This window comes from Mytilus californianus, unplaced genomic scaffold (genome assembly GCF_021869535.1).
Source record: "Mytilus californianus isolate M0D057914Y unplaced genomic scaffold, xbMytCali1.0.p SCAF_1, whole genome shotgun sequence".
NCBI lineage: Eukaryota > Metazoa > Mollusca > Bivalvia > Mytilida > Mytilidae > Mytilus > Mytilus californianus.
Window position 1 is genome coordinate 9774510 of NW_026262581.1, and position 19581 is coordinate 9794090.

Sequence of the window (19581 nt, forward strand, 5' to 3'; positions counted from 1 at the left end):
CGTACCCTCCGTTCCTTCGCATTTCGCTTACCTATCTTAATTAATAAATCGACACAAAAAAGTTTAATGGTCACCCTTACGAATTATTTGATCGATACAATGTGTTTCTGAGGTCCGAGGTACGAGGTCTGAACCCACTAGCGATATGATAAGGCGGTCTTAGATCTTTAGATAATAGAATAGTTGTCTTATATGTAAATATAACAATTGTGCTCTGTCTGGATTGTGACATTTGACTGAGTGTTGATGATGAATTCATAGCTGGCGTGGATTACCCTGTTGACAAACCCGTTCTCACTTCTCTTGGGGTAGTTGTTTTTAACTTTGATTTGTATTTTTGATTTTGATTTTGTACATCGGTTAAATAGGTAGCGGCAGATATCAAGTTGATATTCAAAGCTTGTTAGTCGACATAGCCATGGCAAAAACCAAAGACGACGAACAGTCAAATTCTATAACAAAATAAGTACGACATAGAAAATTAATGATTGACCAATACGAACCTCATCAAAAACTGGGAATGATCTAAGATGCACCGTAATGATAAACTTCTAATTAGCGTCGAAGTTTATTCAGAAAAGATTGATATTATAATCTGTGTGAATGTATATTCATATATTTGACAATATCTCATACCCTAGAATATTATTAGAGTTTTTAAGGTTTTTGCTCGGATGAGGTTATAAAGAATAATCTTTAAAACAACAACAGTAAAAGGCAAAAGGTTATGATTTAGAACAGCGTGGGCGATATAGTTTATTTTTTAACAAACTGTTGTTACAACCTTCATAGCTAATTCCAGTTATAAGGATTTTGTAATATTTACAAAGTTTTCTTGTAAAGTTAAATGATTTTTAAAGTGTACATTAAAATTTCTATCATTACATTCGATAATTCAGTTCTTTGTGTACTTGTAGGTAGATAAGCTAAGTGCATATGAAATAACTTATAGTTAATTCAAGATTCCCAAAACCAAGTCGTTTCTACAATTTTGATTGTGTAATAGTGAGATAGGGAAACATTAATGTAAATGTTTCCTGAAAGAACAATTCCTACGACACATTATACAGCAGATACTTTTGAACTGAATTTAATTTGGCCTTCCTTCTGTTTTGATTTGAATGCCACTGACGAGTCTCGTGTAGGCGAAACGCACGTCTTATGTTCCACAATAAAAACCCGGTATCTTTGATCAGTATTTTGAAACGATTGAATATTAGCCTCGTCCTTCAAGATCAAATTATATTTCACCGTAATTTAATCAGCATCAAAACAAAAGTCTATTATTTTAATCTATATTACCATGAATCAAATTCCCTTCGATTCAAATGGTACATTTTGTTATTAACTTTTAAAGTGTGATAAAAATTTGGCTGATATCCTATCCTGCAAAATTATCTTTGAATAAATCTTAGTTCTAACAAGATGTCAATGGCTTTTGGTTAAAAAGAGAGGCGAAATATGCCAAAGGGGCATTCAAACTCATAAGTCGAAAATAAACTGACAACGTCATGGCAAAAAAAAACACCCCAGAAAGACCAAAAGACAAACAACAGTACACAAAACACAACATAGAAAACTTAAGACTGAAATGATCTATGCATTGCTCAAATAGGTTTCGATTAATCGGATCCTCGTTTTGTTTATAACTTCCCATTCATACATGCGACAGAGTAAATATTAATATATATGTTATCTGTTCTATATGAACGAACGCCACGTGAAAAATAAAATATCTATCTGCAGACATCTACTTGGAAAACATTACTCTGTCCTTACTTCCTTACAAAACGACAACTAAAAATAAAAACAAAAGATGAGTCATAAAGCTGTTCAACTGGTAAATCGTTTTATAAAATTAAAAACCCAGTTGAAACAATAAGATATACATTATTTCTTTGAATGTTGAAATTTAAACATGTGACCTACTAATTTTATTTTTAGTATTAGTCTATTGTCATATCTATTTCCCGGTAGAAGTAATCGATAGTTGGAGGCAGGTATGAATACTATTATGTTTGTGTTGTTAAAAAATCAAGGAAAATATGACTCATATTAGTAATATACTTTTGAATCAAATCATTAAATAACATCGGTCAATGATTTGTACCTTAACAGGAAGTAAGCTGTCCTTCTTGTCCTTGCTTTAATTCGTTAGATAACAGAAAACTAAAGGTAAAATACTGAAATATGTATATTTTAAAGAAGCTTTTATAGTGATTTTTTTATAAGTATCAATATTCAAACAACAAAATAGAACATGAGTACGAATGTCATTTTATTTATTTCCTTGTAAATCATAAGTCTTCTTGAAAACGTAATAGATCTTTTTTTAGTGTAATATATGAATAATCTGCTGTTTTTTAACTGTTAATAGCATACACATTTGTAATCTTCCTTTCAAATAAGCTATTTGGAAAATAAAGAAAAAAGTTAGTAATTATAAATATAACTCTCTGTGTGTGTGTGTGTGTGTGTGTGTGTGTGTGTTTGGCTATTGTTTGTCTTTCAACAAACACTAGAAACACGTATCTAAGGCAGCTGATGTGGATTTTAACGAAAATTGAAATTACTTTTATTGGGTTTTTGACTTTGGGCGTTCCTGCTGATGGTGTGTCCTGATGTTTCCATTTGGTTTACCCATGTATCTATATTTTACTTCATTTTTACTTTTTGCAAGAAAGTGTATACTATATACAGTATGTTCTATCAACTACTAATACTTTTCAAACCGCGTCTTTGTCAACTTACTAACCAACTACAAAAACTAAGTTATATTATTTGTATGTTTGTTTGAATTTTTCAGTCAGTTGTGTGTTGTGTCTGTGATGTGTGTTTACACGGGTTTTGCTACTCAATCACAATTATTGTTATATTAGCCTATTATGTCTGTTTAGGTTGATCACCAAACCAATTTTGTCAACAACAAAAAAAATGAACTGTAAACAACTGTCATACAAATAGGAAGTTAAGCTAGCTATAATTAAACTCATCATAGATACCAGGATTAAAAAATTGTAATTCATACGCACGTTTCGTCTACAAAAGACTCATCAGTGACGCTCGAATCAGAAAAGGGCCAAATAAAGTACGAAGTCGAAGAGTATTGATTACCCAAAATTCCGAAATGTTTTGCCAAATACAGCTAAAATACTCTATTCCTGGGGTCGAAAATCCGTATTATTTTGAAAAATTCAGACAGTTAATTTATAATTATGGCCATACCAATGCTAAATCATGTCAACACAGAAGTTCTGTTTACTTGGCTGGCGATTCCCTCGGGGATACCAAGTTTAACACAGTATTTTCTTCGGAAAATGCCTGTACCAAGTCAGGAATATAACAGTTTTTTTCACTCGTTCAATTGGTTGATCAAGTTTGAATTTGTCAGTTTGTATGGACTTTAAGACTTTACCTTGGAGTTTGGTATTTTTGTTATATTTTTTTAACTGTTTGAATGGAAAGATTATTTTCTCGGTCTCATTTTGTGGTGGTACTATTTTCATTTTCATTGTGAAGAAAAAAATCAACAAAAATCAAGTATAATTTTTTTTTTAAATCAGTCTGCTTCAGGTGCTTTTTTTTTACAAAAAAAAAATGGTTTTACTTAAAAGAACAATGAAATAACGTCACTTAAAAAGATAAACTGGTGAGAGGAATATGCTATCAAATAGAAGTAAAGGGTGATGTCACGGTGGATGTCAATAAAACTTTCAGAAAAATATAGTTTAACATATGGTCTTCAAGTTAACGATATTGATTTGAATCGCACATAGTCTTAGACAACTATCTATAACTTAACATACATTATTAAAGATCTACCGTCGACAATTAATTCCCTTGGTGTAAAAAAAACCACTGATTGTTTTTAAAAACTAAAAATGACGATGCACTAGGTTATAAAGAGTTAATTTCAGTTTTTATCACTTGGTCAATACCACTATTTTGAACTGCTAATAACGGGGGAACCATCAACTTAGTAGTCAGTGCTCCGGTACTGACATGATCTATAGCTTATTATTACTTTTCTTAAATCCCCGGTTGATTACAACAAGAAAATTATTCAGAAACTTAGGTTACCGCTTCTCGGGCAAAGCTGACCTTAGATGGATTTGGCTTACCTATAAGATCCATTTGTTCATATTATCTTCACGTAAAAGTAATTAAAGACAAAAGGCTTTCAATTCTTAGGGGTTTGAGCGTTCCTGATCAACGCAAATCCGGAAAAGCGCTTCGAACGCATAAATGTTTGAAGTCTTATTTTTAGTTGGTACTGGCGCATAAACATATGGTGGAGGACTTTTATTTTTCTTTTTATCTCAACCTTCCCCTTTGACATCTTGGTCAGTCGAATGACAAAAGATACATACATAAAAGAACGTGCAATAATACTCAGAGCTAAATCCTGGATAAGCCCTTTACATTATATAATAATCATCTGTATTATGAAGGACTTTCCGTTTGAATTTCCCTTGGAGCTCGGTATTTTTGTTATTTTACTTTTTGTTATATCATACATGCTTGCCAATGATTTTAAGGTAAAATGTACATTGAATTTTATTAGTGTAATAGATATTGAGCAATACCACTGTTGTAAAATAATCTTCTGTGTGCTCAATATACAACATGTTTGGAAAAAATATGATTTTACAAACAATTCTAAAATTGATTAGTTATTGGGCTCAGTAAAGTGGTAACAACTGCAATGAAAATTAAACCATATATATTTTGCCAAAAATGCCAAGAATGTATTGATACCTGAATAATCGAGGAGCTATATGACCAAAAACCACCTCAAAAAATTGCAAAAATCATGTCCGGTAAACTTTTCCTATGGATACTTGAAACCGAGTTTCTAAATAATTTCTTACTTGATCAACGGAGAATTAAGAAAAGTATGTTTTGAATCATGTCAGTACCAAAGCACTGACAGCTGAGCTGTAGATACCCTCGGGGACTAACAGTCCATCAGCAGTGGTATGATGCATGAAACCTCAAAACGCAGGATTTAATGTGAGAAGACAAAAGTATTTAAAATTCTATATTTAATGTTTAATTGACCTCTTAACGTTAAAAACACGACTGCAGCAAGCTTTAAAACTATAAACTTCTTAAACACTAGCATTGTTTATTGTATTACTGGACTGTAAATATACAACTTCTTTATTAATGTTATCACCAATGATATTTGTTATTCTAGAACTAGATATAATTAGTAAAGCGTTATGCCTACTTGTTATTCTCGATATATTCAGTAAAGTACTATATGAATAAGAAGATGTGGTATGAGTGCCAAAGGGACAACTCTCCATCCAAGTCATAATGTATAAAAAGTTAACAATTATAGGTCAAAGTATGCCTTCTTGTTGAAACATCCATTCATATCATCAGTATGAACAATAAAATTTAATATTTATAACCAGTTCCAAGTGTATTTACCTTTTCAAATATAGGCAAAATATACCGTTATTTACACACCAGACCGTACTAGTTACCGGAACTTTGAATACACTAAACCAGGTACTTCATATCTGAGAAACAGGCAATATATGCCCTCAATTTTAGAATTCATTAATACATTTTTGTATTACTGTGGATTCATTTATTTTCGTGGGTACCAATTTTCGTGGATTAGGGAAAACTTGCATGTTCGTGGATATTTAATTTCGTGGTTTGTATACAAGCCTATAGAAAATTTATCATTCGTTGAACATTTAATTTCGTGGTTCATCTGTACCAACGAAATCCACGAAAATTGGTATTCAACGAATATAAATGAATCCACAGTATTCAAAATTGTCAGTCAATATGTGTTCTACAAGGATCACCTTTCATTTGATACCTTAATTACTAAAATATATTTTACATGGTTTGATATTCACACCTATGCGTAGGAACTATTTTGTTTTAAATATGTATAACTTTCAAGTATATTCTTTTCTTACCTGGCCCAATTTCTCAGAAGCAAGCATACCACATCCTCTTATTTTTGTAGAGATGACATTGAATTGAAGCTATTTTTAAATATAAAACTTTATTTTGACTTTCACGATCCCCTCTTTTTTACAACAACAAAATATCATATTCCACTCTGAATATAATATTTCCCTCTAAACATCGGGATTACCTCGTGCGTCGTTACGAGTGGTTAATATGAATAACGTTTTGAACGTTTTTTTTTTTAATAGCAAAAGTATAGTCATTATCATGTTCAAAATTATTTCAGACGTTAAAATTATGCAATATAATTGCAGCTCTAAGCATTTATTACAAAAATACACTGATTTGCATTGGATCAATATTACCATGAAGCCATTCATCCTAGTTATCCAATATTTTAGACTTTCTGTAAATTTGCATAAAGCATTATTCTATATTTATCGGTGTTCCCACTGTCTGTATCGCTCTGTTCAGCTCTTCATAAAAGAACATATCACTGCTTTGTGACGTCAAATATGTTAACCCGGCCCAAATAACTTTGACCCGGACGTCATAATGAATGAACCGACGTTGATAAGTTTGACCCAAACCTTCCGATTTGCTGGTGAAACAAAGAAAAACACTTGTTTCTGCCATATGCAATCCGATTATTGTTTATCTTTTGGTTAGTTTGTCTTCGACTTATGAGTTTTAATAACACTTTGGTATCTTTCAGCTTTCTCATCCTTTCACAGAAACATTTCAGATACAATTTGAAAATAAAGAAATATCATCTACGACAATTTCTACTCTAGAAAGTTTTCCTCAGAGAGGGTTTCCCATGTTTGAATTTTGAAAGTTGACAGCTATATGCGTTTGTAAAATAGACAGTGGAAACTAACAGGTCTTGTTTTACAATTGAGCTTGAACTAATTTTAGGTTAGAAATTATAGACAGCTCTGTGACGAAACTTATGTAAACACTATGCCAGTTTTTGCTTAATCCTGATAAATGCATTTTGGATATCGTATCATTTCGTAAATGTCTTAACTTTATAGAAATGGCAAATCAAGACGAAGTGGATGCTAGTCATTATAAAGGAGAAGAAAATACAAAATCAGTTCCCATTACTCATGAAATGGAAAGGTACTTACTATGCTGAATATACTTTTACCAATTGTGTACATATACTCACTTATTTTAAATTAAAAAAAGGTAGAAATTAATGCAACTACAATTTCTCCAAAGTTTCATTGAATAAATCTTATCAAGTATTTTCGAATGTTTATTAATATTTGCACTAAAATACACCCTGGAAAATACAGTTAATTCTCAAAAACACTAATCACTTGCAAAAAAGAATCAACTACCAAAATACAAAGATTCATTGATTTTTTTTTTACTTTTTCTTTTTTCAGTAAAAATCAAAATGTTTGCATGCTAGAAACTTTATTTAATAAGATACTTATCATTAGGTAAATAAAGGATTTACTATTAAAAGAGAACACTTAACACGCAAGTGATATATCATTACATTACAATAAAATTATTTCTTTTCACTTGAAACGATTTTCCTTTAATAGCAACTCTTGGTCAACTAGCATAGCAAAAAGCCATTTGAAGCAAGAAAACTATGCAATTAGTTCTGTTATTGCAGTAGTGATCGACAACGAAACATTCGAAAGTAATTTGAATTTACCTGATCGCAATGGAAGTAATGTTGATTCTTCATCCTTGTTCCAAAGTTTCCAAGAACTTGGTTTCGAAACTGACCTTTTAACTGATGCCACTTGTAATGACATGGAAGAGAAATTTAAAGATAGTAAGACTAAAATGTATTATTCTTGAATGTCCTGTTTTCAAATCAGAGTCACAATATATATAAATCAACTTGCGGCATGTAGTGCATGATAATAAACTCAAATTTATACCACTTGGCATCTGTCGTTTGTTTGTTAGCTTTTCATTTTTTATTCTTTCCATACAAAATTACTGAGATAATAATGTAGTTTGTTTAATTTTGATGATATATAAAAAAAATTACCATTATATTCCTGTTGAATGTGAAACATGTCTGTCAGAGTCAACTATTTGTCACATTTTTATTTCTATTTAAATCAAAAAGGATCCTAAACGTCTATTTAGTCATAGTTTAGACACAAAGTTTAGTATTTCTCATTTCATGGAATAAAACAAGGACACTAGAGGACAATTTGAATTTTCCTTGTTTCATTTTAGCACAAAAACAAGATTAGGAGGGAATTCGTGGACGTTGGGTTTTGCTTTTTTTAAATTAGAAGCAAACATATAATTGATGAATAACAGATACCATTGATACAAATATTAAATTTCTTATCGGACGGAATCAATCTATTTATAAACATAATTATAGATTATGTAACAAAATATTTGTAGGACATTAATTTAACTAATATATTCAATTGGGTACCGTACACGAACCATGTAGTTCGTATAAAATGACAGGAATTGCGCGAAGATGAGGAGGGAATCCGTGGACGTTGGGTTTCGCTTTATTTAATCGATTTTATTAGTTGTTTTTCGTGATTTTACCATGATAATGTCGATTTCTTTTTTACTTTTTTTTATTGCCCCTTTGGTATATTCGGCCTCTTTTTACTATTCTTATTTATTTCATGTTTTGTATTGATTTCCTGAAAATGGTTAGAAAATGATGTATTGTATCCTAAAGAAAAAAAAGTAATATGATGTATATATATTGAAGTAATAAAGCACATAAAATGGAAAATAGTTTTAATTCTATTTAATGCAAATATGCAGAATTTTCATTGAAGTGCAATTTATTATTATTATTAAACAGTATTTATAAAGCACATTATATAATATTTGAATTATCCCAAGCGCTTTTCAACAATAAAAATATTTCACAGATACAAGTATTTACAATAAAACATGAGTGCCCAGGATAAAAATTCAACATATGAGAAGAGATCTCTAATAACTTTTTAAAAAAATAGAATGGAACAGAAAAGTTATTATTCGTAAAAAGCTGACTCTAAATATCTTGAAAATAAAAACAGAATAAAAAATGTACTGATAAATCAAAACTTATTTTCTAATGCATTTAAAAAATGAAATTTCCATCACGTGAAAAGTTAAATTCTCGGAATGATGTTTAAAGTTCCGATATAATTTGGTTAATCTTTAAGTGACTAGCAACAAGGGAACAATTGCTGCTAAAACATCTTGACTAAATAACAATATTAATTATAAGCTTGTTAAAAAAAGAAGAAAACTACCATATATCTGCATTGAAGTCGTTATCATTGCAATTGTCTATAGTAAGGTCGTGCGTTTTTCATACTGTTAATGATGTCTTTATACAACATCAATTGGATAGGTACTGATATACACTTTAGTCCGGCAGAACATGATTTATTTTTACATGTAGTTGGCATTAAACAATCTTTCAATACTGAGAGTACATCAGTAACTGCAAGTAATTTTATATCGGTGTTTTGTGTCTATTGTTTTTATGTTAGTTGTGTTTTTGCTTCGTACCGATCTATTAAGTTAAGCCAGTTGCAACTGATTTTTTACAATGTGTTCTTATGTTGTGCTTTTACACCACTGTCTGGGGTTAATGTGGTGAGGATTGAGGGTTCACAAACATATTTTACCCTGCAACATTCATTATATGCCTGTCCCAAGTCAGGAGCCTGTAATTCAGTGGTTGCCGTTGTTTCAATTCTTTCAAATTTGTTTTTCGTAAATTGTATTGTTAAAATTATGCCGTTATTACGCCGTTAATTTTCTCGTTTAAATATTTTCAAATTATGCATGTCGGGCCTTGTATAGCCGTCTATAAAATATAGTTTTTTCCCATTGTTGAAGGCCTTACGTTGACCTATAATTGCTTATATCCACGTCATTTGAACTCTGTTTGATAGTTGTCTATTTGTTTATCGCACCTCGTCCGCTTATTTTTATACAGTAAAATATGTAAATATTAAGAATGGTCAAATCAAGATAGAATTTATCTCTCCTTAGGAAATACATTTTATGTCACCCTTTAAAAAACACTTTGATGTCAATTGTTTGTTGCTATGAATTATTGGATTTACGTGCTCATTTGTATAAAAACTGCTAGCTCAATGCACACGTTTCTGTCGTGGTAATGCCTTTTCAAGAATGATTTCTCTCTCATGACATAAAAAAGCATCGTAATTTAATACTTATTTACGTAAGCAAAGTTTGAAAGTATTTCAGACAGGATACAGTTTGGTTGATTATTTGGTGGGTTTCATTCTGTCCTTTATGGAATGTTGATTTTCCAAAAGGAAATGCTGCAAAAGTCCGTATTCAAGTTATGTATCAAAACCTAAAACAAGTTCTTTTGTTTGAAATCTTAACTTGGTAACATAATAGAATTTGTTTAAAGGCTTAGCTGATATACATATTTATGTTTGTAGTTAAAAAAGACAGCAAACAGTTAGAGAAAACAGGCTGCCTGATTGTAGCTATATTGACACATGGGGATGAGGACACTGTGTATATGACAGATAGATCTATTAAAATAAAAAATGTGATGTCCTTCTTCAATGCTGAAAACTGCCCAGAACTTATTTTGAAACCAAAAATCTTCATTTTCCAGGTGAGATAATTTAATCATCGCTTTGCAAGAAACTGAAACTCTTCATACATTGTATTTCGTATGAGCTGCAGAAGATTATTTTTTTGATATAATGGGTTTTTGATTTTAAGAATGAAAACGTCATATACATGTATACTTAAATTCAGCATCTTTTAACTTTAATTAATATTTATTTCTACTCAATTTAACAAGTTGCTACCAAGATGTTTGCAGGTCAGTCAATTTCATGGATATGAATAATGAGTACGACACTCGCAAAAGTATACAAAACGTGTACTGCCAAAACAAAACTGTAGACTATTTTCTGAAATTTTTATGTAATTGACAAATATATTAAAGCTTGTGCATTTCTAAGATATACGCGAAAATAGACACAGCTTGGTGTCCATCGTCTCATCATAACATATTAACAACAACACATATAACATTCAAACCGTTTTGATCTTTATCTAATACGTTTATAAACACGTCAGAATGTAAAAGTTTAAAGCTTTGATACATTTAAATACCAAAGGTATCCCGTAACCATAGTTGTCTGTTAAGTTTTGAAAAAGAATTTGTATTTCTAAATGTGAATACTTTAGACAGTAATATGTCTTCCATATAAACAAGTGATCGTCGTATATACGAAGGCGAGTGCTATACTGAAGTAGTAACTAGAGTGCTATACTGAAGTAGTAACTAGAGTGCTATACTGAAGTAGTAACTACTTACAAGCTGTAAGAACATAGCAGGAATTTTTCAAGACTAACGGTTGTATTGCTCTGTCAAGTGTTGTGTGTGTGTGTAAGTGTGTGCCACAAAGTGCGACTTTGGTTAGTTTTGTGTTCGTTAGTATTGACTTTTGGAAAACAAGTTATGTCTCTGATATCTTGGAGAATTTCATTTTTACATCTTAAATTTACAATTCTTCTATTAGAAACAACACAGTTCAGTAATATTAGAACCACCCAGACATTTTTTCTGCTTTGTTGATTTTTTTTAATTTATGACCGTATTTAAAAGGGCATGGTGGCATTTCAGTGATATTATACGACTGTCGTTCTCTCATTTAGAACAGAATCGGTCCGTAGAATTCCGGTTTACATGATTAACATTACAAAGCCGCATTTTTTTTAGAATTATGGTCCATATTATATACACCTGTTGTGGTTTATTGGTGCGGGATTTTCTCGTTGTGTTGAAGACCCATTGATGGTCTGTTTTCTGCTCTTTGGTCGGGTTGTTGTCTCTCTGACATATTCCCCATTTTCATTCTCAATTTTATTTACCACTACATGGTTATTCCTTAAAAAACAGAGCCCTTCAACATTAAGCTCATCATGATTTACATTTTATATTCAAGCAATTTATTTAAGGTCTTGTATATAGGTAAGTTGGTTCATTGTTCAAATCACTGTTTATTGAATGTCATTGTCTTACAGGCACCTAGTATATACTAGTTGGTGCTCTCGAAAATATTTAAGATAAATATTGTTTTCATCATGCAAGATCATGTGTTTATTTTTAGGTTTGCCAAACATCAATTAAATAAAACTAATCGGTATCAAATTTATTCACAGGAACCATTTTATTTGAAAGCTTACTAGTGAAAAAGCATATTCATTGTTTATCATCATTGTATTGTGTTATTTTGATTATAGGCATGTAGAGGAAAAGGAATAGGGCGTGGTGTCAACGTGTCAGTAATACGAGATAAACCAAGAGATCCAAACCAGGCAGATGGCATAGCTGAATATTATGATTATAACAAATCTTATGGAGTACCAATGCGTATACCTAATGAAGCAGATTTCCTAGCAGTGTACTCTACTTCCCTTGGTTAGTGTTATATAATAAATATGGCAGTTGCAGAGTTTATATTAGTACTGCTGAAGATAAATCATATAAAATTCTTTATGTGCTTGTCTCAAGTCAGAAGCCTGTAATTCAGTGGTTGTCATTAGTTCATAACTCTTGCGAAATAAAGCTTAATTTAGTGAATATACAAGTGTTTATAAGTACCTGGCTTTTAACTAGCTTTCAGTTACTGTTAGTATTCTTACATCGGTACTTCGTCTTTTGTTTTTATGTTGGATGTGCTTGTGCTCCATACCATACTGGTGAGATAACCATTTCCAACTGCATGATTTTTTAAAGTTTGGTTTTGAAATATCTTTTATAGTTTAAAATAAACTCAAACAAAGTGTTTACCCCGCCACATCCTTTATATTTCTGTCCAAATTAATAGTCTGTGGCATCTGACTGGGACAAACAAATAAAGCTATGGCTGGGTGAAACATAGTTGTAAGATATCGAACCACTCCCTATCCTCCAACCTGCATCATATCTGTAACAGCACAAAATAAGAGCAAACAGTTAAAATAAATCGAAAATGGTTGGACTTGTGAGATTGGCACGAGGCACAAATCATCTAAAATAAAGGCAACATACACAAAGTACCGATCTAACACAATTCACAAATACCGAAGCAAGTTCGAACCCAAATAGTACTACAAGTAGTAAATAAATCATGTTCTCACAGACTTAAGTATCAATCATTACACATCCAATATTTAGTGTATAGAAATCACAAATAATCTTGGAAAAGTATGACTTTGTTAAATGCAAAAATATAGGCTAATTGTTTCGAAAGAATAGTTTTTATAAAGTTTGGTTAAATTGTCAAATACTTTTGGTTTTGGACAATCTCTGAGAGGTGTGAACCTCCATCTGAATAAATTCACCTGACCGTGACATCTTTTCTTATACCGTAAACAAGTTATGATATGTCATAATAAATGTCATACTTTCCAATTATCATGATAAAAAAAGTTATTTGAGATCTGAGTTAAACATCGTGTAAATTACTATTGCCTCTTTTTTACCAAAAATTTGCATTTTTATTTTAAACATTGTCACCTTTGAAATTCCATCGATATTGTCAGGTCATAACTTGTAATAATTCGTCGTAGTTATTAACCAAGTTAATTCACAAGTACAGAATTATAAATGTTTTTAATTACAAACAGCAAAATGATCAGCAATATATGAGACATCTGTTTGCATTAAATCACATTTGGCTCTTGTCAAGTGTTTCATAAGACTTTTAAGTTGTCGGTGAGTTCTATTAAGAAGAAACGTTTTGCTTTGTTGAGTAAGGTATTTTTTAAGTTCGTCTAGTCTCAGATAGATGCCTCTCATTAAGCACCATTGCACATATCCTTGTTGTCATACAAAAAGGTGAGTTCCTTTATGTAAAAGATGAATAACACAATCAGAAATTTAAGTGTTTATGCGTTTCTGTCCTTCTGTAATAGGTATCGAAGATAATTTCAGAACCGTATTCTGGAATCGATATCTAAAACACTGATTTTGTATCTTTATCTTCTATCTGATCTATAAAATTCAAAAAATAACTAGAAATTGGTCAAAAGCCTTATTTGATGACTACTTTACGACTAAAATTATCATTTCCATTTTTTTTTCATTTCTATATGGGAACTTTCCAACATCAAATGCATATGAATATATAGAGGATAACTGTTTAACAAAGATAATGTGTGGTAAAGTTGAAGTAATCTTTTCGAAAGTTTTGTGGATCCAGTCATGAATTGGTTTTTTTAACTGTTATTAAATACATACGCAAAGATGGCGACACACATATTCATCTATTGAAACTTCAAACCTGTATCTCTTCGTTTATGACATCACTGAATGCGACTAATAATCGGACCATTACTTAAAATGAGTAACAATATAAAAATACGAAGATGTAGTATGAATGACAATGAAAAATCTTTCTACCACAGACCAAATGACGTAGCAGTTAGCAACTATAAGTTACCGTATGACCTTCAACAATAAGCAAAACCCATACCACATAGCAAGCTATAGATGAGAACATAGTTGCCACAAGGCAGGAACCGCTTATCCTTCTAAATCACCAGAGTTATCCCGGTCTTTAGCGGCGTTTGTGTTGCTCCTTCTGTAGTCTTCCTGTTGTGAGTTTAAATTGTTTTGTCAGCTCCTCACTTTTTTTTAACTAGTCTCTTTTTTTACTTATACTTTTTTACAGATAATAATTTTAATATATGAAATATGTTAATGATGAAATCAACCCATTAAAAAGACAAATTATTGTTATTGTGATATTTATATCATAGACATTCATTTAAAAGTTAATATATTTAATACAATTGTGAAGCACTTGCATTACTTTATCTTAATTTCCTGGATTAACAGAGTTTTGTTGTATTCTGAAGAAAAAAATTGTGAATAAATCAAATTTGACATTGAACCAAAAACATGGCCTTAAAAAAATTATTCATAGCTTAAATATGATAACTGAATTGAATATACTAGTAATAGATATATTAAATCAATACATAACCATGTTGCATTAATTTTTAAACTTTCTCTAAATAGAGAAAAGAAAAAACAAAAGAAACCAAACTAGGATTTATTGTCATTTACTGTTTTATAGTATATAAAAACACAACTTATTTTCAAACAGGTTATGGATCTTACAGAAGCACAGAAAAGGGGACTCCATTTGTAAACCACTTGACAGAGGAATTTCGTAACATGAAAGAAGGTGAAGATTTCTATAAAATCTTGACAAGAGTGAATAGAAAAGTTGGAATAGGATATCAACCAAACATTCCAAGGAGGGATGTTACTCAGATGCCTTGTTTTATTTCACATCTTACAAAAAAATTGGTTTTAAGGCAATAAATATTAGACAGTTAGACAGACAACTTATTGAAACTGTGAAATTGTTCTTGATAGAGTGGCTATAAATATGGAAACGAACAACTTTAAAATTTCATCCGATAGTTTTATTTTTAATCGGAAACTTATAAGTATGTCACAACTAAAAACCGCTAATGTATTGAAAAGTTTGGGGTTTTTTTTGACAAAAAAATAATCAAATTGATAAAAAAAAACATGTCGGCAAAAAAGTAACATAAAGAAGTGAACAAAGCTAAATCTGTTTTTGTTCAAACTGTTGGGCATAAGTGAACCACATGATAGTTTATTTCATCGAAAATCTTGCATAATATTATTTTTTTTACAAATGAGTATAGATTTTATTTAATTTGAAATGCACATTGTCAAATGTAAAAGATGGTAGTTGTGTATTTTTTGTATTTTTTGTTAAATAACTGGTACAATATGCATTGAAGTTTAACCAAAATTAACCGTTCTGCATAATTTTGACTGTCATGGTGCAATTAAACAGGCCATGTAGACCATGTGCTGTTCATTCTTGTTTGCATTCCTAATTTCTAATTGGAGTCGGTGTTGTTAATTTTTTTCATCTTTTATACTGTTAAATATTTTTGCTATCATGTTTACATTTTATCAAGGTAATTAATTGGAATTGAAGCCCAGCTTTAAACTTTAATGTCCCTAATGTGTATGTTGTTTGCTCAGTTGAAACAATTTCTTGTTTGTCAAATTCAAAAAAAAAAAACATTTGAAATTCTGGTCCGGAGTAAATTTATAAAAAAAACACATTAATTTTGGTAATATATTAAGCTTCTTTCGATTCTTTTTAATTATTATTGGGTTAATTCACAACAATAATACTATTAATGAATAATGTTTTTTGTTAGTGATTTCTGTCGTCCGAACGTAGGAGTACAGAAAATATATTTTTAAAGATTTGATAGGTACCCATATGCATGTTTTCATTTAAAAAAAATATTTCAGCTGAATGACCAAAACATGATATTTATATATTGACATCAACGTTTACAGCTATATTTGTACACTTATTTGTAGCATGTTGTTATCTCAAACAGTTGATATTCTTTTGACTCTGGAATCCTTGGACTTTTTTTAAACAAGGGAAAAAATTTAGAGCCCATAATTTTATCATCCCTTTTTATTACTTTTTGTGGAGTTTTACAACGTAATGCAGTGTCAAATTTAGTGATTTGATTTTTAATGTTTGATGTCAATTTTAAATTCTAATACTGATATCAGAAGATAGTTATTCAGAATATTTTTTGAAGTTTAAATGTTTTGTTGATATCTAAGAAATTACAAATCCAAACTATTTGTAATATTATCAACACTCAATTTTCTTTATTTTGATATTCTTATAGTGATTGCTGTTTTTTCCCCGTCATATTCAAAGGTTGTGTGTGATTTTCAACTACTAGTATTGTATAAAAATAGATGGTCAATCTTTGTCATAAACTATTTTGAAGAGTTTTGCAGACCAATTATATTCCTATATTTGACAATTTCAAAATAGCTATTTTCGTGGGACAATAAAGTGCGCTTAGCAGAGAAGCAGCAAATACCAGTTTCCAAGTATTTTGTTTGATCCCGGAGGGGATAGAACTCACGTGGAATGGCGTCAAACTCTCACGGCCTATGGACAGATAGAAAAATCAGATCACACACTTATTAGTTCCAAATGTATACTGAAATAACAAAAAATGAAAATGTAGAATATACCTGCATTTAAACGGTTTCTATGATTTATTACTAACTCAAAATTTGTTTTCTCTTTTTTGTAATGTATATAATCATCTTTGACACGGCAAGCTGTTGATAAAAGATGTTAAATTTGCAATAACCACCATCAAAAATGATCATTAAGTAACGCATATGACACTAACTATATTTGTAACAATCCCCTTATTGAATTTATTCATTTTTTAGTTATGCATGCCAAATAAAGGCAACAGTAGTATACCGCTGTTCGAAACTCATAAATCGATAGAGATAAAAACAAATCCGGGTTACAAACTAAAACTGAGGGAAACGCATCAAATATAAGAGGAGAACAACGACACAACAAAAACACAACATTAAAATGTAACACACACAGAAACGAACTTTAATATAACAATGGCCATTTTCCTGACTTGGTACAGGACATTTTAAGAAAAAAATGGTGGGTTGAACCTGGTTTTGTGGAATGCCAAACCTCCCGCTTTTATGGCAACGTCAAACACAACACCAAAACGACAACATCACGTGACAGGACCACAATAAAAATAAATGGGAGAACATATAGGACAAAGAAACACACGAATAATAGCTAGCAGAAGGTACTAGGCTTAAAATTCAATACGCCAGACGTGCGTCTCGTCCACACAAGACTAACCAGTGACGCTCAGATAAAAAAAGTTTGAAAGCCAAAATAAGTACAAAGCTGAAGAGCACCGATGACCAAAACTTCCAAAAAGTTGCGCCTAACACGGCCAGGATTTTCTGCCTGGGACAAAAACATCCTTATTATTTAGAATAATTTATAATTTTGCAAACAGTAAATTTTATAAAATGACTATATAATAGATATACATGATAAAATCAAAGTGGGGACTAACTACAGAATAAAAACGGATACATTACATGAAAATGTTGTTCCAAAAGTTATTACTATATTACTTACCAGCTTATGAAAAGTTTTTATCTTTATGATAACAAGCATTTTACTTTATTACTTTGCAATTACCAAGATGCAAACGTTACTCACATTGCAATGCAATGGACGCCTACATTATTGGAAATGAAGTCGTCAAATTGAGTTTAATTGTGTGACACCTTGACGTCTGACAATAAAGTTTTATAACGTTTTTGACATTTCTTGCCATACAGGTCAACACCCAGTGATGTTCGAAGAATAGAAAACAGCATTGTTGGTGGAATTTTGGCATATATTTTCGTTCACTGTAATGATTGCATATATATATAATAATTTTGAAAATGCCAGTGCTATTTTTAGCATCTACTTAGATTGAGTTATTTGTACAAATTATTATTTTGTATATTTTTCTAAACTAATAAATTATTCACTGTATTTTCTTTTGTTTATCATGCACAATTAACATTGTAGACTTATCACTTAAAATAGGCAACAGTCGTTTACCGGTCTCTAAATTTCATAAATCATTTAGGAAGATACAAATCAAGGTTACAAACAAAAACTGAAGGAATCGCATGACTCAAAAAAGAGCGGGACTGGATTGGACGACAGAGTAAGCGTCTCCTGCTATGCTTGCATCACTCGCTTTGCATCCACACTCAATCAAAATGTCACAATCGGTAGTAGGAGAATTTCCGATTACTGTTTATAAAATGTTAAAATTATTCGTAACACTTAGGATTTATTTACCCTTAGTTCATCCACTTAAATAGTCTCACCGACCGTGCTAGGCCTTCAAGGGTAGTCAAGGTCGTTAAACATCGTCGTTGTAGTAGCTAGCCGAAGTCACATTCAAGCATATTTATGGATTTGCTTGTTTTATTTTTCTTCAAATTCTTCATTGATTTGATCGCTTTTGATGAGACTTACGTTCATCTGATATATATACAATCATGCATGTCACTAAGTATCAAACCTTGAGAGAAACCGACGCACCGTATAAATAATCATCTTAACTATCATACTCGATATTTCCTTTCTATTTTGGTTTTCAAATAGACAGATCATGGCGAGATCATTGTTTGGCCCTTCCAATCCTTAAATAAAAATATATCATATTGCATGTAATATAGTGTTGTCAAATGGGTGTTTTCATATTAATCCTGTAGTATGTTCAAGTACAGTCTTATTGGGTCGAGGTAAACTGTATTGGCTCGAGGCGAGGACTTTATACAGGGTTATTATGAAAACACCCATTTTATGACACGTCTACTAACCAATGACTTAAAATAATCACCAAAAGCTGACTGAGGATAAACACGGCTGTAGGAAGACTCATACAGGATCAAGATGAACTATTTGGGTTAATTATCATTTTAATGCAAGGAATGTCGAATAATCCTCAGAAATAATAATGTGCGATGAATTGCCCGACCTTTTATTCACCGGTAAAAATAAAACTTTGAGCCTCTCGATTTTTACACGAGTTACCTCTCATTAAAATGACGTCACTGACGTATGTAAATTAAATAACAACGTCCAGGTAAGAACTGGTCAGTGGACTGGAGTGACGGAGAAACAAGTATATGATATCCATCTGGTGCCGAGGATAGCTTTCACAAACGGCCCTTTTCAGGGACCCCAATCCTTTTCAGAAAGA

General features: G+C 31.2%; 1 protein-coding gene across 1 annotated transcript in view; it reads left to right on the plus strand.

The window, feature by feature from the left end:
* LOC127729784 (caspase-3-like) overlaps nucleotides 1-18356 on the plus strand; it is a 44799-nt gene extending 26443 nt beyond the window's left edge. The window contains exon 6 of the mRNA XM_052238066.1: nucleotides 15048-18356. Coding sequence (XP_052094026.1) covers nucleotides 15048-15268 — 221 coding nt within the window. The 3' untranslated portion in view covers nucleotides 15269-18356. The remainder of the gene's footprint in view (nucleotides 1-15047) is intronic.
* The last annotated feature ends 1225 nt before the right edge of the window (nucleotides 18357-19581 follow it).